General features: G+C 37.7%; 1 protein-coding gene across 6 annotated transcripts in view; it reads left to right on the top strand.

Annotated features, from left to right (window-relative positions):
• The window catches only part of LOC118275714 (cell adhesion molecule Dscam2), a 133,732-nt gene extending 114,508 nt beyond the window's left edge, over positions 1-19,224 (top strand). For 3 of the 6 annotated variants that reach the window (XM_035593781.2, XM_050698746.1, XM_035593789.2), the window contains exons 8-39: positions 1,836-2,058; positions 6,494-6,740; positions 6,980-7,133; positions 7,332-7,483; positions 7,567-7,657; positions 7,735-7,901; positions 7,982-8,127; positions 8,294-8,429; positions 10,830-10,949; positions 11,146-11,319; positions 11,411-11,555; positions 11,702-11,850; positions 11,927-12,143; positions 12,273-12,418; positions 12,505-12,673; positions 12,776-12,924; positions 13,038-13,184; positions 13,297-13,449; positions 13,564-13,693; positions 13,778-13,953; positions 14,099-14,278; positions 14,528-14,716; positions 14,973-15,161; positions 15,273-15,418; positions 15,559-15,700; positions 15,848-15,998; positions 16,287-16,438; positions 16,529-16,672; positions 17,124-17,282; positions 17,547-17,613; positions 18,035-18,112; positions 18,295-19,224. In XM_035593781.2, the coding sequence (XP_035449674.2) occupies positions 1,836-2,058; positions 6,494-6,740; positions 6,980-7,133; positions 7,332-7,483; positions 7,567-7,657; positions 7,735-7,901; positions 7,982-8,127; positions 8,294-8,429; positions 10,830-10,949; positions 11,146-11,319; positions 11,411-11,555; positions 11,702-11,850; positions 11,927-12,143; positions 12,273-12,418; positions 12,505-12,673; positions 12,776-12,924; positions 13,038-13,184; positions 13,297-13,449; positions 13,564-13,693; positions 13,778-13,953; positions 14,099-14,278; positions 14,528-14,716; positions 14,973-15,161; positions 15,273-15,418; positions 15,559-15,700; positions 15,848-15,998; positions 16,287-16,438; positions 16,529-16,672; positions 17,124-17,282; positions 17,547-17,613; positions 18,035-18,112; positions 18,295-18,346 (4,840 nt within the window). In that variant the 3' untranslated portion in view covers positions 18,347-19,224. Of the gene's footprint in view, positions 1-1,835; positions 2,059-6,493; positions 6,741-6,979; positions 7,134-7,331; positions 7,484-7,566; positions 7,658-7,734; positions 7,902-7,981; positions 8,128-8,293; positions 8,430-10,829; positions 10,950-11,145; positions 11,320-11,410; positions 11,556-11,701; positions 11,851-11,926; positions 12,144-12,272; positions 12,419-12,504; positions 12,674-12,775; positions 12,925-13,037; positions 13,185-13,296; positions 13,450-13,563; positions 13,694-13,777; positions 13,954-14,098; positions 14,279-14,527; positions 14,717-14,972; positions 15,162-15,272; positions 15,419-15,558; positions 15,701-15,847; positions 15,999-16,286; positions 16,439-16,528; positions 16,673-17,123; positions 17,283-17,546; positions 17,625-18,034; positions 18,113-18,294 lie in introns of all 6 variants that reach the window. The other 3 variants (XR_004783615.2, XM_035593797.2, XM_035593803.2) reach the window with 3 other exon arrangements.
• The last annotated feature ends 1,215 nt before the right edge of the window (positions 19,225-20,439 follow it).

Genomic DNA, 20,439 nt, shown 5'->3' with positions numbered 1-20,439 from the left:
CTATTTAGCTTAGCCTGTGGGGGTGAAAATTAATAATTGGAATTTCTCCCCTTTCCTGACCACAGATCAATCTGATTTTTTGGTATTAAAACCTTTTTTTTTTTATGTATTACATATTATACTAACAAGAGTTAATGTGAGACTAATACAGAAGAGCCTTATGTTCAACGTTGACTTACCCCGCCTTTCTTGGAAAAACCAGTTTGAAGTTATGGAATGTTATATTATGAAAATGTTGTACGAACTTCGTATTTTCAAACTTCTGTAAAATGTAATACATAATGTTTTTCAATGGTATGGCATCAAAAGGTAGAGGGCCGCCCACTGGCTCCTTTGTTCCAAAATTTCTTAAAACATATAAAAATTACTTGAGTTGAGTTGTTATTTAATCAAGTTGCCGTTGATCTAAGTTTATGAAGAAAATGTTTTCATTGAAGGAGTTTCTTTGATGAAAGTTTGGACATGTTCGCAGTGATCAGGCATCGAGGGTAAATAGCCTGGTCGTGTTACAAAGGTGCCTGAACTTAACAACTTCACTGCACAGCTTCCAGCGCTTATTTAAATAGAACACTTTTAAAGATACTTTCGTGATTTCAATGTTTTTAATTAAGTAACTTTTAAGTTGTTTTTGAATTTTGTTGAAACCTTTTTCAATTAATCTCTCTGGCTAAGCACAACTTAATAGATATAGATAGCATTACTAATGCATTTCTGCAAATCTCAAAAAATATACTTAAAACTAAATTAAGTTTTAACTTTCTTCAGCAAATAACATTTAAACAAAGTTAGGAAAACAAGAGTTAGACAAAAGTTGAACCTAAATCCTTGTTGAAAATATATCCAGCTTCTTTCTTTGTAGTAATGACCGCGCGACGTGCGGTTGCCTAGCAACCGACCATGAGAAAAATAACGCATTAACGAGGGTCTTTCCAGTCTGCTGGGAAAAATGTTATTTGAAACCAATGGGGGCACAGGTTGGAGTCATAGTTACCTACGTGTTTATTGTTGTGAAAACAGCTGAAAGTTATGTAAACGTCTAGATATGATTATTTTTGGCAATTTCTGTAAGTGAAATCACTTACGAAACTTGTCTCAAAACAAATGTCAACAATGTGGTGTTGCCTCCTTATTCCTTTTGTAACAAATAACAAACATAGAAACTCGAAGAACCGGACACAGATTGTTATATTCAATGTACAAATAAATCAATTTCATATAAACGATAACAACATTCTGACATAACGACTCGAAACGAAATTAACTCAGTAACAAATGAAGAAAGAAGTTTCTATCAAAAAGTACTCAACACAATTTCCTACAATCACGGTTACTTCATTGTGTGCTAAATTAGAGCACCTTTCTGTGCTACCGACCGTTAGCTATATAAATTTAATGAGGACTTCCGGATACCGGAAGTGATGTGAGCACACTCCATGTAAAAAGTGTGGGAGGATGTAAGCCATTCATCCGCAAGCTTTGTGCCGCGAGAGGGCGCCCTGTGAGCCGGTTCACACTGACAAAGAGGGTACCACAAGATTTGATGTGATTATTGAGAACTACATTAAAACAGATCACAATAATTTGTATGTTGATCTGGTGGTTATTTATTTGAAAAGAACTGAATCGTCTCGACGGAAAGTTTGTCGAAGTTTTATACTTTCTCTCTTACTCTGGCTTGGTGAAACGACAATGACTCACAGACAACAACTAAATGAAAATTAGTCATTATTTTAAGTTAATAATTGCAAGATGTAGTTTGAAAATAATATTTTTGCCACAAGATAGTTTCCCTACTGCATCGAAGAAACTTTGTTAAGCCATGTTTTTACTTTCAGATGGTACCGTGAGACCGGTGGAGGAGTTCTTCGGGAGATCCGTGACGGTGAGGGAGGAGGCCGGTACAGCCGCACTCATGATGCACTGGGCATCAGACGAGCGGAGATAGCTGACGGTGGCCGCTGGGCTTGCAGAGCAGCCAACGCTCATGGACACCTGACGCTGAGACTCCACGTAGCAGTGCGGGCTCATCTCACTGCGCATGCACAGCCACATACACAGGTCAGTCTAGATATTCATCTACTACATAATAAACTTCTTCTTTCGTTCTCCTCTATCAGGCGTATTTTTTTTTGTTTCCTATCATTCAAAGAGAAAGAAAGAGCCCAAGTTTCAAGTTAATTTATGATTAATACTTAAAGCAAAATATTTGCCGTGTTTTTAATATTTTGTGATAAATATAACGACGCTGTGTCGATATTTTAGCCATTTTTCTAATGTCATGCTATAATCACGAATGAAGAAAATCTTCACGGTATAAATAAATAAAACAGTAATTGCAAGTATATATCCTCTTTTTATGTTACGTTATGTTAATATCAAAGAGTTTCAGAAACATTTTCTTTCAACAACAATTCTTATCAGAAAAATACGTTCCCCTTTTTAACGTTCTATCGCGAATAATCTAATTGGCTGCGTTTTATTTTCTCTTAACGTTTGAACTTCCATTCCGCGTAACGAAGCTGAAATATCACCAATAAACTCGATACGTTGAGTAGAGAGTAATATGTTTGCAATATTTTTCGAACTGACGTGACTGCCAAGAGGTGAATGGTAAAAGCTTTTTAATTAATTGAAACAAACAGGTACACTACTGAAACGGCTGCATTAATGCAGCTATGCGTTTAATACGTTCTGGCAGCGGGCAATTGTGGTTATGACGTCATTGCGCTACTTTCATGTGATTGAGGTCAGAGTAAAGCTAGGATGCTAGTTGGGATTAGAAATACATTTGGTGTTTTCATAGCCAAATAAAGGTGATTAATTAACTATTTTTGCGAAGAGATAATGTTTAACTACCTTTATGCTACCCGGATCACTAGGAAAAATAGAAGTTTTGTAAAAAAAAACAATTCTTAAAAATTAATATTGTGTAATAGAAAACGTAAGCAATATAAATTGTAACGCCAGCCCGCACCCTTTTATAATGAAGAAAAATTATAAGATAACTCGGCCGGTAAGCCGTGGCCTGTGACACTTTATAAATGAAACAACCGAGCCAAATTGCACCATTAATTTTAATTAAACTTCTAAAAATGTAATCATGTAGCAGTGTAATGAACCTGACTCAAATAACATATTGAAAATTATCCTGAGGTGGTTATATAATGTTTTTTTTTTCAAAGCATTTAGGTACCTACAATACAAGAGTCTGGTCTTGAAATTAAAAGAAGTAAGTGCATGCATAATATTGTGCATTTTTATAGAGAAAGCTCACTTTAGATGAACTCAATGATGGACGTATTTATGTACAAGAAAAGTACAGTTAGATGAAGTTTTGAACTTTTAAGTTATCAGTTTTGATCTGTAAAGGTCACAAGTGGACATGGAATGCCCAGTCAGCGCGCTGGCCCGGCTGATTGTGCCGTGCCCTTAGATACAATCCAATTGAACAGCATCCAATCCCGAATCGTTGTAACATCGTTACGCCTCCGATCTAATTCAATAAAACCAACTTCTTTCTTCAACAGCTCCACTATTTGCAGACCTTTGTAAATATTGTAGTTGGAAGTGCGGACCTAAACTGCCTCCCAAGATTAACCTCGCTTATCCAATTAAATATTTAGCCTATTTTTACACGCAATCCGATTTTTAAAGCTACGATTTTTGTGTTTTTGCAAAAGACTTTACTGTTTGCTTTTCGGGCGTTGAGCTGTGATCCGTGACGCGAATAACGTGTGACTGGGTTTTTTATTTGTCACGCCGTGCTGCCGATGAGAAAATAACACGAGGATCACAAATTTCGTGTCAAAGCAGGCTGGATGCTGAATATTGATGGAGATTCGGAAATTGTGACACCGGTGCTTTTAATTTGGGAATGCTGATTCAGATTTCGTTCAAAAGCCAATAAAGCTAGGATTTCAGTACTTCGTACATTGATGGAAATCGTATACTGTGCAAATATAAAATACAACCTAGAAGCAAGGCTGTAATTAAGTTTGTCTAAAACATCTTCCAAAATTAATTAATCCCTCGTAAGGGTAGGCACCTACTCAATTATTTTCAGGCTTAGGTAATGTGTAAGTGTACTCTCAATAATTAATTACTTGATCAAAAGGATACCTACTACAGCGAACTACAATAGTACATAGTTACATACTGCAGAATACTTGATGGCCTGTTAAGTATACCTAAACCTAAAATATTAGTTGTGCAACATTTTCTTCAATCTATGAGATATGTAGGTATACTGACAATTATATTAGCCTGAATGGCTTCCAGAAAAGGATGGTACCATCCGTGCCGCTTTTTTGCAAGACTTGGCGGGAGCACTACCGTGCCTCCAGATTCTCTGGAGTTTTTAAAGCTCTACTCTCCACAGTCTTGTTTGGATACTAAGTATTTTGGCTAAAATGTAGTGCACAGCTCCCGCGTCTGGTGTCAGATAAAATCTGAAGTGAAAACGAGCGCTCCTTTGCAGCAACGCCGTGTTTTAACTACCTGACTAGATGTACTTAGACGGTATTTTGTACCGTGTTGCACTTACCAAATTGGTAGAACGTAGCTTTTTTTAAGTCGAATTTATCTTCTACGGCAAATACGTCTACTAACATGGTAAAAAATACAGAGCAGAAAATAATTTGTCGTTCGTATCCAAATTACATAATGAATCTATTTATAAATAAATCTATTTCAATTCAATTAACCCTATAAAATAATGAACTAATAGCATAAATGGAAATATTAATCCCAACACAACAGTATTAAAGCGGGTGCGATACAATGATAACTTGCTTGGCCACATAAAGAGCTATCGCAGTGGAAAATCAGTGTACAGTGGTGAAATGTTCTCGTAATTCTGCGAAATGATCGCTTCGATGTGCGAAATAGGTGCTGATTGCAGTCGTGGATCGCTCCATCACTGGCATTATACTGAACACTCGTGTTCCTATTGATTTTGCTGACACTCATAATACCATGTTTAGAGTGAGTGTTATTAGACCTATCTCCTGTTGTTCTTGTTTACTGACCGTTATTTTAATTGGAAGCGAAGCTTAGCTAGACATTATCCTATACAGATAGGTTTGAATAGAACTAAACAATAATAAGTTTAGTAATAACCTGATACTACAAGTATGTCATTGTTTAAATACCTTAAGGGAAATTAGGCTTTACGTATATGTAGTAACTGTGATCATATTATGTCATGTAACAAGTAAAAAGTTACATTATTAATTTAAATTTAAAACAGATATTTGATTAATTTGAGAGTCAATGCAGTCATCAGGCAAAATAAACAACAATCATGGGCGATTGTTCAAAAAATACGTGAAATTTTATTGTAACAGCGCGCGAACTTACTGCCGCCAGGATATTTGCGACGTAAAATAAAATAAATACGTCCCGATACCGAGCCGCAAACATTACGCGCGCAATTATAGATAGGGTTGGCTCATACAACAGTGATAAACATACATTATATTATTATTATATCTACTATTCTATTGCTATTTATGATGAACATTTACCTACGTACTAGATCCCAATTTATAGGTACTACGAAAACAAAACTGGATTCAACAAATAATCTTGAAAAGCAAAAATGAAGTTGGCAGTAATGTACTCTATATTAAACTACCTTCTTGTAAAACTTTACAGTATTTTTGTGCATCAAAGAACTAATTAAGTGTAAAAATTAGAAAAGCTTCAGCGTCTGTATAATCCGAGGAAAGATTTTCATTTTGTAAAAGAAAAAGTTGCTACTTAAGAAAAGGTTTTTATAACGTCTAAAGCTAAGGATCTATGGACCGTAATAGAATAGTTAAAGAGTGTTGCTACACACATACGTAGCTACTTACACAAACATTTTCATAAAGATAAAATATACCGACAAACTCTCTGATTTATTGTAGCATAAATATAGGTAAAAGGGTACTTTATCTTTGTCATATTTTGGTATAATGTTTTGGTTGGCTCGGGACGAACTGATATGTTGGTCAAAGTACTTGTAATCAAAATAAATGTTTTTTTGTGAATATTGAAAATAGCCTTGACTGAAAGTCTGGGATGGGTTCTTTAGTTTGTATAAAAACATGGTTGGTATAGATACGAGTTTTTGGTTATTGTGTCATCCTTACATGTAGATCGGAGTATGTAACAAAATTATTGATATTTCTGTGCGTATATATTCGGTTTAATTAAACGAGGCGTCGTAAAAGCAAATAGTGTCGTTTATTAGCAAATAAACCTTCTCTTCCATTATGATCGCGCGGTACTTGCGTATATATTTATTTGTCTGATTTACTTATGAACAGAGGAAAAAAGGATAAGAATACTTCACTCGGATAAGAGAATTCTTTTTTGTTATGAGTTTCTTTTAATTTATCCTGGAAATAGAATTTACTGGACAATTTAATTATTGTATGGGACTTTGAAACTACTATCAATATAATTTATTAACAGTATTATACTAGAGCACTATTTTTATCTTGTCTAGGTCGTAAACAGCGGTGGCACAGCCATCATCAACTGCACATGGGGAGGGTGGCCTGCCCCTCGCTTGGAGTGGCTGCACAATGGAGTGCCACTCGGAGCTGGGGTTGCTGGGGGCAGAGTCAGGGTGCAGAACAATGGGGAGCAGCTGATAATCTCCTCAGTGCACAGGGCTGACAAGGGAGTGTACCAGTGCATGGCTAGGAATGAGAGGGATTCCGCTCAAGCTAGCGCTGAGCTGAGGTTAGGAGGTGAGTAACAATAATTCACTCAGTTTTGCGTTAATTATTAAATAAAACATACAAGACTATAGAGTATATAGCAATTAAACTGTAATTGAGACTGAGTTTCTTGCTCATTATTCTGTTTACAAATCCACTACGAATGAAATGAGAAGCTAGCTAATGGACTGAATCATAAATTCATTTACTCATTAAGTATTGGTGTTTGTTTATGGATCATCGAATAAATGCTTTTTTTTTCTACCCAGACACGGCCCCAGAACTCCAGTACACATTTATAGAACAGGTGCTAAGACCTGGACAGGTTGTGACACTTAAATGCTCCGCCGCTGGTTCACCTCCACCTCACTTCACCTGGATGTTGGATGGCCAGCCGCTGAACACCATGGCTAGAGGACACAGGTATGTGGAACAATTTAGAACATGCTTCCATTTTAATGAGCTAGCATTAATCTGCCAAAAGATTTTGAAAATTATCTCGATACAGTAAAGTGGAAAATCGGCTGACAGATTGAAGTAGCTTAAAGTGCAGAGATCTGTTATCCGTATCTACGACCTTCATACAATATACAGATATTATAACAAAATCCTTTTTGGCAGATACAGCGTGGAACAGTTCGCGACCAAAACGAATGATGTCGTCAGCTACTTGAACATCTCAGCCGTTCGGTCGGAAGATGGAGGCCTATACACTTGCAGAGCAGCCAACTCCCTTGGAGAAGTGTCCCACACATCCAGACTCAATATTTATGGTGAGGAATTACTCCCTATACTTTTGAACAGTGTTAGACTATGACAAAATAGGACGTTTTATGTAACGGATGCCGCATTGCAGGTCCACCATACGTGAGATCCATAGGTCCAATCCGAGCAGTAGCTGGACGAGAGCTGGTTCTGTATTGCCCTTACTCTGGCTATCCAATCAGGTAAGAAGATAAACAACAATCTGAAATCTCATCACCGTCGAATGGTTTTTCTTTTTTCATCACTTTTCCTTATGCAGCTCAGTGAAATGGGAGCGAGATGGCAGCCCAGTAGAATGGGACAGCAGTATCGATGGTGCCCTCAAAGTATCTCGAGTCGAGCCCTCATATGCAGGAGCTTATACCTGTGCAGTCATGGGCCCACACGGAGAGATAGCCAGACGAGAATTGCAGCTTGTTGTTAGCAGTGAGTATCTAAATCACTAAAACCTCTACTGAATCGCATTTTAAAGGATATTTGATATTACCATAATGAATTTGTCCTAGATCCTCCAGAAATAGAGCCATTCTCTTTTTCTGCCAACTTGCAAGAAGGCAAGCGTGCACAAGTCAGCTGCAGCGTGACGTCAGGAGACATGCCCGTTCACTTCACGTGGCTCAAGGACAACGCACCCATTCCTTCTAGCTTACAGGTTGGTAAAAAAAAAGAGTATAGAGAGATACCTTCAAGTTTTTGTTAAAAATCCAGGCGGGTTCTTAACAAGTTACAATATTCGGTTCACTTCGATCTGCAACAAATTATCTGTTTAATAACTTATGTACCTAAGCAAATCTTCAAAGCCTGGCCTGGTTGTGTAGGTGGAAGAACGGGGTGCTGATTTTTTCAGCAACCTCGTATTCAAAGAGGTGTTCGCCCGGCACAGCGGGTTGTACACTTGCGTGGCCTCCAATACCGCGGCCAAGGTTAACTATACCGCCGAACTGGTGGTCAAAGGTAACCGCCATGTCAATATGCACCAGAGCACCAAGCACCGTCATGATGTCCATGTGATGTGGAAGCGCGGGGGCGGGTGGAGTCTATATATAGCTCGAGATTTTACTTGACTACAAGTCATTATTGAATGTGATTCGAATTCGGATTTAGATTCTTCTATTCTCGAGGGTTATACTCGTAATTTAGAAAAAATATTTAGACCTTAAATAAGTACCTACTCATCTTACTTTATTCTTGGCAGTAGTCACGTAACTTAATTAGACGAGAACAAGAGGACTTCATTTAGCGATCTTAATAATTTACATACTAATGAAAATAAACTAAAAAGTTGCTTTTTAATAGGGACCTATGACTTAAAATAGAGTTTATCATCACTATAACTTGAACAATGTGTTGATATAAAAGCTTTGTTGTATAGTCAACAAATACGAGTAGGTACTCCACCGCCGCGCCGCGCTGCCATCATCAAAGAGGCTAATCACGCTTGCACAGAGCACCGAGTTGTCATTATTTTGTCTATATTGTATGCTGGTTACTTTGCAGGATCACAATATTGCCACGACGAGTAGTTCCCTTGTTCAAACAAGTGCACATAACGATGGCTTTATTCATTTTCTACTGCACTTCGTTCCACGTCATTTCACGAGCATTTTAAAAAGAATATTAACGTTGCATTTATGAAACTTAGCATTTCATTCCGCGCAGATTGAATAAAACCATCGGAAATAAATGCACTTATAAAAGCACTTTACTCACAGCGCACATTTATTTCTCGGTAAACGTTTTATCATTAAACAGTATAAATTATTGTACATTTTTGTTTTGCACAGCGTTGGATTTCAGATGGCTTATGAAAACGGTAAATTTATTTATAAGTATCTCCACTTTGGACGTCTTCGATTCAAAGTTATTTAACTTTATGCATTTAATTATATCAGAATCTGTTCTGAGTATGTCTTCGTAAAATTCGTAATGAGCTACCTCATCGATATGTATTTGTAACAGAGGTAATCAGCCTGTCACTAGGTTAAACAGAAATAAGTTTAGTAATATTTCAAGTCAACCTATCGCCGTAATTGTTGTTGTTGAAAACTATAAAAGCCAGGTACTTTTTTATTCATTTACTTGACAAACGATGTCTTTTAAATAAATTACTATTAATGTATTATAAATTATTAGGTATAATGTTACTGTATACCGTTTCCCTTTATGATAATAATTGACAAAATAATTATTACCTAAGGTAATTTGAAAACTATCTTTAGTAAGTAAATACTAGAACAAACACATGATTATGAAATTCAGAAAAGATTATTAGGTAAATATAACGTTTAATATTCGAAGAATGTGCCTTGATTAAGTTATCAGATTTCTTAACTGAATTAAAATAGGTAGGTAACTCTTATGTAACTTTTATATTCATAACAATATTTTGCTGCTGAAGGAAAGGTAAAAATTGTATAAAATGCAAATAACTGAAGAAAGCACTCTGCAGACGGTGCGATATTATTTAACTCTATTCTTATGTCTCAAAAGTTTTCACCAGCATGTTAGGAATACGACGTGAACATAGCTTTTTTAGCGCTGTATTAAATTACTTTTTTAGGGTTCCGTAGCCAAATGGCAAAAAACGGAACCCTTATTAGGTAAATATCATGTCTGTCCGTCCGTATGTCACAGCCATTTATTTCCGAAACTGTTGGGCCTATATAATTGAAACTTTGTACGATTATGTATTTTGATAACCGCTAATCGAATTTTGAATAAAAATTAATAAATTTAAAAATTAAAGGGGGGCACTCCATACATGGAACTGATTAAAAAAAATATTTTTTTCATCTAACATATCCGTGATGGGTGTCTGTGGATAGGTCTTTAAAAAAGATATTAAGATTCCTAAAACCACTTTTCGTCAAAATCAATCGTTTGAAAGTTAGACGCTTCCAAAGTGGAAAAATGAGTGTCCCCCCCCCTCTAACTTTTAAAATAAGAGAGTGAGAAAACTGAAAAAAATATATGCTGCAGATTTCAATAGAAACTAACAACGAAAATTGGTTTGAACGAGATATCATTTTTAGTTTTTTAGAAATAAAACATTTTCAAAAACCGCAAATATAACTTTGTCGTTCATACAAACACTACCAAGTTATTTTACAACTTTCATATTATGCTTGCTTGCTGTGTTGAATTTGGCTTTTTAAAATTCTATGTAAAAAATACAAACCGTCGTATTAAATAAGCACATATTATCAAAGTGTTGCAGCGTCTGCAGAGTAGCTCGGATAGGTTTAATATAATAACTCTCTGTAGTCTTACCTACTGACAACCAATTTTAAAAGTAATGTTAATTCTGTATTGAATTCAGAAGTAAAAGAAAGTTGACTTACTTGCACGCTGCAGTCTCCCCTAAGTGGGTGGTGGAACCTAAGGATGAGGCAGTGCTGGCTGGTGAACCGTTGGCCTTGCATTGTCAGACCACGGGCTCACCTGCGCCACAAGTCACGTGGCTGAAGCAGAGAGGTAGGTTAAAAAATCTAGCATAATCTCCCAGGTATTCCACTAGACTGATACCTATTTGTTAGCCAAGCCAATTAATGGACGGCCAATGTTCTTTTGGGGATTTGTGGTTTGGGGATTGAAGATTTGGATATTTTATAAAAACATTAATGAATCCCCATTTCTTCTATTTGATATTCAAGTTCTACCTTGTTTCCAGGGTCATCAACAGACTATGTTCCTCTAATAAACCTGGGCGGCAGGTTTCAGTTCCTATCAAACGGAACACTCTGGATAGAGTCAGCTCTCCCCTACGACGAGGGGAACTACATGTGCAAGTCTGAGAATGGTGTCGGATCTGCACTTACCAAAACCATATTCGTTTCTGTCAATGGTAAGTTTTAACGTACCTCTATATTTTCCTTCTTGATTTCTTCTTACTATCCTTTACATTATCTCAAGCATTATTGATATTTCTTCTACAGAACCTGCGAGGTTTGAACTGACGTCCCACAACATGACAGCACGGCGAGACGCGCCTGCGACACTAGTGTGCGACGTGCGCGGAGACAGCCCCATCAGAGTGACGTGGGCACACAACATGAACCACTTAGATCTTAATACATATAGGTAAGATCATTATTTCTCTGTAGCATACGTCTACAATCAACAAGACAAAAGGCGCTAAAAAGGCAAAACATTTGCTTCAACCATACGAATCGGACTTTCGGTTAACATAGTTTCTTGTTAATTGATTTGTAAGATAATTATTTCAGGCTAAGCATCTCAGAAGCAAAGACTGATAGTGGTTTAAGATCCCAGTTATACATCAGCCGGGCGGACCGGCAGGACTCCGGAGTGTACAAGTGTCAAGCTGTTAACGCGTACGGTCACAGTGACCATTACATTTATCTTTCCGTCCAAGGTCAGTTCAACACCAACAATTTACAATTTCTTGAACATTTATTCTTCCGTTATTCTCACCTTTGTTCTGTCCTCAGAAAAACCCGATACTCCCCACTCTCTATCTGTAACGGAGATACTAAGCCGAGCTGTCCGCCTGTCCTGGAGTCAAGGCTTCGACGGCAACTCTCCCCTCGTGGGCTATACGTTGCAGTACTGCGCGCTATCAGCTCAGGGAGCTATCAGGGTCAACCAGTGGGATGCCGCAGTTACACTTAACGTCTCCGTCCATGGGATCGCACACTCGCACGTCACGTAAGTTGAAAAATAGAAGTATGGTGTCTCGTACTTTCTAGAAGACCACAAATGATACTAGTCTTTACGTCATTGGTATAACATCTTCTATTTACGATTTACGTAACAAACCATTGTGAAACTTCACAGTCTTACCAAGAAAGGTGATATACATTACGAAGCACTGCTGGGCAGCCTCAAGCCGCATACCGCGTACATGATCCGGATAGCTGCCATCAACCAAATCGATAGGAGTGCGTACACCGACCCAGTTGTGGTGAAGACACAGGAAGAAGGTACTATAAAAGTTTGCCAAGAAAAGGCAAATATTTCCGCAATTTGTGTAAAAGAGGTATTAACATTAATTATCTCCATTCCACAGCTCCTTCAGAAGCACCAACCAACGTGCACGTGACACCTGGTGGACCAGGGGAGTTACACGTGTCATGGCGGCCACCTCCGCGGGACGCCTGGCATGGAGAGCTGCTGGGCTACTCCGTCACCTGTGTGGAGCTCAGTCCTGCTTCACCAGCGCTCAGGAATTCTACAAGGTCTTTACTTAAATTACATAGTACACAGAAGATATATCTTAGTTAATGCACAATAGAAATAGTATCTACCGACACAAATTATTACATATTTTTTTTTTACAGAACGCTAACAGTGAACGGGTGGTCGGCTACTGAGCTGAGTTTATCTGCACTGCGCAAGTTCACGAGATATGAAGTGCGCGTGAGAGCATTCAATGGCGTCGCGGCCGGACCTGCGTCTGCGCCAGTGTCTGCTACAACTTTGGAAGGAGGTAAACTTAGAAAAATAGACTTAAATGATTATTATTTTAAAGCAAGACCCTTTGTTATTTTAATTATTTAAATAAGTTACTGTGAACTTTACTCATTAAAAATTAAATTCCAGTACCAGAATCACCACCTACAAGAGTGTCCTGCTCAGCTCTATCGTCTTCCAGTATGAAAGTGTCATGGAACCCGCCACCGATTGGACAACATGGCGGCCTAATCCAAGGCTACAAAGTTATCTACTCTCCACTAACGACAGATCATGGTACACTCACGTTTTTAATTTGTCCATATATTAAAATATCATCTGATTGTATTAGTTGCAGACATTTCAAGACCTTCAGACGCAGTTAACAGAAATGCCATTTACTTTTCAGTGGACGTTGGCGAAATCAAACGCGTGACAACAACAGACACATACTTGCACACTCTACGTAAATATTCCAATTATTCCATACAAGTTCTCGCCTTCACAAATGCTGGAGACGGCAAAAGAAGTCTACCGGTCTACTGCATGACGGAGGAAGATGGTAAGCCACGTTTAAATTAAAGTTAAAGAAGGAATATGACACTCTTTATGAACAAAGAATTGATTTGCAGGTAACGTAAAATGTATTAAAATTCTTTGGTCTTTGCGTTCACAGTTCCTTCAGCACCTGAGAAGATCAAAGCACTAGCGTTCTCCAGTGACTCTGTGCTGGTCAGCTGGTTGCCCCCAGTTCATCCGAATGGTGTCATATCGCATTACACCGTGTATTATAGAGAAGCAGGACGGTAAATAATAATATTTTATCTCATGATGGAATATTTTTATGCTTATGGGCATTTTCATGTATTTATATATTGTATTCATTGCAGTTTGGGCAAGCACTCAAGTTTCACAGTACCCGCAGATAAGAAAACCGATACAGAACTAATGTTCCAAGTTCGAAACTTAATGGAAAACCAGTTGTACGAATTCTGGGTGTCAGCTACCACGGGTTCTGGAGAGGGAGAGTCCACACTTGTGGTTGGACAAGGACCTAGTGCTAGAAGTAAGTAATAACACCAACACTGGAGATTAAAAGATAGAGATTTTCCTCTTGCTTACAATAAGCTTGATCTCAGAATTGTTGTTAGTAGAAAGGCTGTCCTACATTTAAAGAAAAAACAACAATGAATGATGTGGTATGCCTCCAGTACCGGCGCGCATCGCGTCGTTCGGTCGCTGGGTGTGGGTGGGCGCGGGCCGCAGCGTGCTGCTGGCTTGCACGTGCGTGGGGGCGCCCGCGCCGCGCTCCCGCTGGGCACACGCGCGCCTGCCCGTCACGCACCACCAGTACTACCAGGTCACGCATCGAGGACATCTGCATATACGAGGTAACATCAACCAACAAAAAGCGGAACCCCTACTCGAAGTACAAATCCTCGCTTTTTAGTGTGTATTTCTCATACACAGTATACACATTGACATTTTAGTGTGTATTTCTCATACACAGTATACACATTGACATTTTAGTGTGTATTTCTCATACACAGTATACACACTAAAAAGCGAGGATTTACTAGACTCATAAAATGGGAATATTTGCGGCATAATTATAACTTTTTCCACAATTTCACTTACAGAAGTAAATGAGCAATCGTCGGGGAACTTCACATGCACAGCAAGCAACACGATTGGAGAAGACACGATAGTGTACGTGGTGGTGGCCATCATGCCACCTGCAGCGCCTACGCTCTCCCTACAGTACACCACCACTTCCAGCATCAAACTGCATTGGCAGCTACCTGGGGATACTACAGAACCTATATTAGGTACGATATCTAGAAACTAGTAGACCCATTAATGATGGAGACAACTGATTATTTCCGTCAATACACTACACTTCACTTTTTGAACCATAGGCCGCATCATCACTTACCATCAGGTGAGATAGCGGCCAAACGTCGACCCATTAAATGTAAAAAAAAAGAAAAGCAGAAACCTTCTCTCATGACAAACAGATTTATTTTTGTCTTTATTCTGTGGTGAATTACGTATTTAACGCGATCAACGTTTGATGCTTCTCAGGTTTTCTCCTCCACTACAAGCAAGCCTCAGACAGTGAATGGCATACAGTAGACCTGTCTCCTGAAGTCAACTCCTACACAATGGACATGCTCAAGTGCGGTTCTACGTACAATGCAAAGATACAAGCTCGGAACAGGATATCTATAGGACCACCCAGTGATATACTGACTGCCACTACAAGAGGAGGACGTAAGTCAACATTCTTAAATAGAACTCTAGCAATACTGGAAGCAAATATTTTAAAGAACATGAGGAAACCTATAGTAGAGTGAATTAATCTTTGGGTTTTTTCTGTTTCAGGTCCCAAACCGCCAAAGCCAGAAGACCATGTACACATGAACTCAACAGCAATAAAGATAAACTTCTACGCGTGGCGAGATGGTGGCTGTCCCATATTAGGATTTAGGGTGTCGTACCGGAGAGCTGGATCAGAACATTGGATCAAGGTAATGCTATATGAGATTTTTTTAAATAGATTAAAGGATTGATGATTAAGTGTGCTACTTTTGATGTAACTTGAGTTATTTTCGTCTATGCATTCGGTTCGCTTAAGCTTGGAGCCTGATATACAAATGTATTATCGTAGGTTGGCGACGGGTTAAGCTCAGCAAGTCATGTAGTGGCTGAACTTACGCCAGCTACTTGGTACGAGCTGGCAGTGGAAGCGTACAGCGACGCGGGCATGGAGCGGGTCACCCTCAATGCAGATACCCACACTCTTGCAGGAGGTAACAGATTCATTGATTTTAACAGGTCTTCAGATGTGATTTTTATCTAGCGCCAACACCAATGCATATGCTAAAGAGTGTAATCGATATTGTATTTTTTGAAATAATAGGTATGAGGTAGACTAATATCCTATTCCATTTTTCCAGGTCGAATCCCCCCAATGAAGCCCTCATCCCCGCTATCGGGCGCGTCCCGGCCTGCGTCGATGCGCACGGTGCTGGTGTCATGTGTCGCCAGTGGCGTGGTCATAGTCGTCACTCTCGCCGCTATCGTGTGTCTCGTGCATGGGAAGAAGAAGTAAGATCTAAGAATCAAGATCATTGGTCATTTGTTTTATTGAAATTATGGGTGTTATAGTGAAATTTTGTCAACAAAATATTGACGACACCATAATCCGTTCATTAGACTTACGAGTTTAATTTAGAGAGAGTGTGCCTAGATCTATCTGTCAAGTGGTTAAGCGCTACTGTCGATCGATATTTTTGTTCCATAATTCCACATTGAACACAATAAATATGAAAAAAAAAACATAAGAAAAGATATGGCTTCTCTTAAGTCCCTATATCATTACTTGGTTGGTTTCAGATTCTTCTGCATTTCAAGCGATCATTACATGAGAGACGACAGAAAACTAAGTGAAAGCAATGAAGCGGAAAGAGAAAAGTTAAGAGAAGGACAAAAGTTATATTCGTCTTCCTCTATCAATGGAAACGAAAAATCTAATGACGACTCCTCAGGTGAGTTTTCAAAATAAACCTTGGTATTTAACACGGTCAAAGTAATAATATTAAAACTTAAAATTGATACTTACTGATTTTATTATTTAGCGGAGTTATACGAAATAAGTCCTTACGCGACGTTCGGCGTGTCAGCGGCGCACTCGCTGCAGTTCCGAACGCTCGCGAGGCGCGAAGACGACGCCGCGCCGCCGCACCGACGACGACATCGCGCCTGCGATCATTACAGATACGGTAAACTCTAGTTTTAATAATTACGTTAATTATAACTTTTATGGTCCATAATATTGAAGTTAATACAAACTTTACAATTTACAATGCCAAAAGTTTAGTAGTAGGTACACAAATGTCGTACAACATTGATGTATAAAACTTTCTAATCTAACTTGACAAAACTTTAGATATTGAAATATCTATTGTACAAAAACTAATGTTACATTTCATTTTCAAATTCGTTACTTTTGGCGGTAAAAACCTGTGACATTTATATTATTTAAAAAAATATTCTAAATAGTGTTGTTACACAACACCTTACTAATTTAAATAGTATTTTTTTTATTGTGTTTTATTTATTTTGAATATAAATTATCAATGGATGTGCTAAACTGTTATCTCATAAGTATAATACTCACATAAATTAGCCAAACCTCAGCATGGTTTGGACGTATGATTATTGTACCAACAGATGAATCGAGTCTATCTAAATGCTCGACAGTGGAGGCACGGCATCGTATGCGCGCCGCATGCGCCAGCGCAGGGGGTGGCGCCCCCTCCAATAACTGGAGGGATACACACACGGACTCTGATGACAATAGCGATAGTGCTGCCAATACTACAACTAAGGGTAAATTTATTGTACTTTTTTATTTTGTGACCGTGCAATAATGTTCTTTTTAGGATTTTCCAAAAAAATATATAGTTCCTAAAACTTTAATAGTACTTGCAGTATTTAAATAGTACAAAACCAAAGAAATATTACAGAATTAAAGTTTTACCTATTTTGGGCTTTACATTTTACACAATGGCATTACATGCTATAATGTACCTCTGTTTGGGGATTAAAGGCGTGACGATATGTATGTATGTATGGATTTTTGTTACTGACCAGGTTCTGGCACGTCACCCTGCAACAGTGCGTACGGCAGTGGCAGGCGAAGCGCCCGCACGACCAGCAGGTAGAACTCAGGTACCTCCCCCGCTCACTCCTCACCACTCGCCGCTCACCGCTCACCTTGTCCATGCACCTCCATTCTTTTTTAATTATTACCGTTATTTTATTAGTTTAGTTTGCAAAGTAAAACATTTGCTAATTATTTTATAACTGCGGTAGGGAGGTATTACGTTTCACGTAAAGCGGTAGTCATTACTGTTTTATTTAACTCTGTTTATATTGGGAAAATAAGTTTGTTTTGTTAATTTATTTTCATATCCATAGACATTCATTTTATATTAAGCGTTTATTTTACTGGCACCAGAACTACCCAACATGAAGCTTACAACTAACCGGCTTTGCTACAAACTTAGATACCTAACAATTCTAATATATTTTTTGTAAAGTAATCTATTAGCAGTAATGAAGTAAATTATCTTTGACAGTGGAGGCCCGAACGGCAGCGACGGCCTCTCGGGGAGCTTCGCCCCGGTCCCCGCTGATATATCTTCTTTAATTGACAAGTAAGAATATAATATTATACATTTTCAAGTGATACCAAGTAAAATGAGATTGAAGTTTATCTCATAGCGAAAACTATACCACCAGCTACCAACCACCACATTTACATCTAAATAAAACATTATTAATTTCAGATAGACAATATTTGCTTATTAACTGATATTTTATCGTCTTCTGTCCACAGATATCAGCAGAGAAAAGAACAAGAACGGCGAGAATGTACAATCCATGTGTAACATTAGTGTTTTTAAATAATTTTCTAATTGAAAGTCCATTCACACCTAGTGAAATTTAATTACCTACTATTTAATGAAGAGGACATTTTCTATATTGAATTGTGCGATTGGAAATACTATTCAATTGAATAACTAAGGAAAAATTAATCGACTCGTTTGCCGTCAATTGTTTGTAAAAAGGGCTTAATTCATGTATGTGATTATGTCACAAACTGTGACACCCCATTATCTTAATGTTAAATTGTTAACTAAATTATTTATGACAATGTGATTTTATTTAACACTGTTAATCTGTGACAGTTTAGATTTATAAATGGCATCTAATGAATTGTAAATATTAGCAGATGATAAGTCTAACGAAAATTATTACTCGTTTGCTGTGAGATTTATTACAATTTACAAATAAATCATCGTGGAAAAGTAATTGCTGTCCATATAGAAACAAGATAAGCATTAAAGAAAAAGTATATTATTATGAATGTGCTTAAAATAATCTCACAGCAAAATCTATGGAAAATGTCATATGCGCATCTGAGGTTTTTCTAAATTCTTAAAAAAAATATTTACGCATGGCGTGTAAAATCAGATGCACATAAAATATTTTGAAATTATAATAAACTTAAAATAAATTTATGAAATTATGTAGACCTTAAGTAATGTTAATGGCTGTTCCAAACTGCAAAAGATACATATCATTAAAATAGACTGCCAGTATTTAAGTAATTCGTAATTCTTTTTACTATATTGTTGATTAATATAGTTGATAGGTATTAATTATACACTATTGTATAAAAATCTTTCTATATACATGTTGTGTAATAATAAAATTATTGATATTAGTGCGGAAGAAAGAAATAAAGATGTGTGTTGTGGTATGACATTTTATTTTCATTTTCCCAATAGTAGGTAATAATTAGCTTAATTAGATAAATATAAAAAGTTATGGGTACCTACCTACGCCTACCTACCTACCCAGCCTACCCAGGTACCTATGTAAAGCATGTCGTGTTTGGTCTGTCATGCGCTCGTAACTTAAAATACACTAAACAGCCTTATTAGCCTATTAATAGTGTTGGGTTGGATGATAATTCAGTTGCAATGTACGAGGTATTACGAAATGTTGGTTTTAGATACGATACAAACGGTAAGTAGGTACCTATTACAAGGGTGGGTTCCCATGCAATTTATTATATCAGTCAAACCACAGAATAATAAGTACAAGTAGTCAAACTATCAATAATTCGTGTGACCAGGAAATAGGGCCCAAAATCCTATTCTCGGCAGTCACGTGTGTTGTAGACCTTTTATAAACCATGGAAAACGTTAATGCCAAACACTAAGGCCAGCCGTACACGGACTGCTTCAAGCAGTTATAACCGACTGCTTGAAGCCGCGACTGCGCGATGAACTATAGCCATTCATTCGCTGCCGTACACACGACTGCTCGAGCAGTCGCGACCGCTTCAAGCCGTCAACAGCTTCAAGCAGTCGACGCCGACCGCTCAAGCAGTCCGTGTACGGCCGCCCTAAGGCTTGAAACAAAACAAAATATTATCAAAATATGTTGAAAAACTTAACCCTCCTTCTGGCGCATTCGGGGAAAAACGCATAATATGTAGTTGTGCATTTTCAAGTATCTGAATTCTTTACAGAAATATTTCGCTCAGTTAAATTTGAAAACAAGCGCCATCTACCAGAACTCTCTATAACTAATGATGGTTTAAGAAAACTAGAAGAACACATTCCATAATATCAGTCCCAGCTAGCATGGACTTATAGAACCATTCCAAGCATTAATAGCAGATGTAAATTAACTAGCTGCTAAGCTACGTAACATTAAAATGATTAAACTTTTGATTATTTAGTTCGATTTAATTCAATTCAACTCAGTGTTTGGTAATTTCAAAAAAACTATTTTGTAACGTTATAGTCACGAAAATCTGTTAAAACAATATTACTTCGCATTTTTAATATTGGTTACATAAAAATACAATCAGTTTACTACAAGCAATCGATTTTACTAAATTCAAAAGTCGACTAATCGATATAGTGTCTTAGTATGATTGATAAGACAGCCAGGCGAGGGTGGAACG

Source organism: Spodoptera frugiperda, chromosome 15 (assembly GCF_023101765.2).
Source record: "Spodoptera frugiperda isolate SF20-4 chromosome 15, AGI-APGP_CSIRO_Sfru_2.0, whole genome shotgun sequence".
In the NCBI taxonomy this organism is placed as follows: domain Eukaryota; kingdom Metazoa; phylum Arthropoda; class Insecta; order Lepidoptera; family Noctuidae; genus Spodoptera; species Spodoptera frugiperda.
Note: the sequence above shows the minus strand (reverse complement) of the source record. Positions and strands in the feature narration are given on the sequence as shown.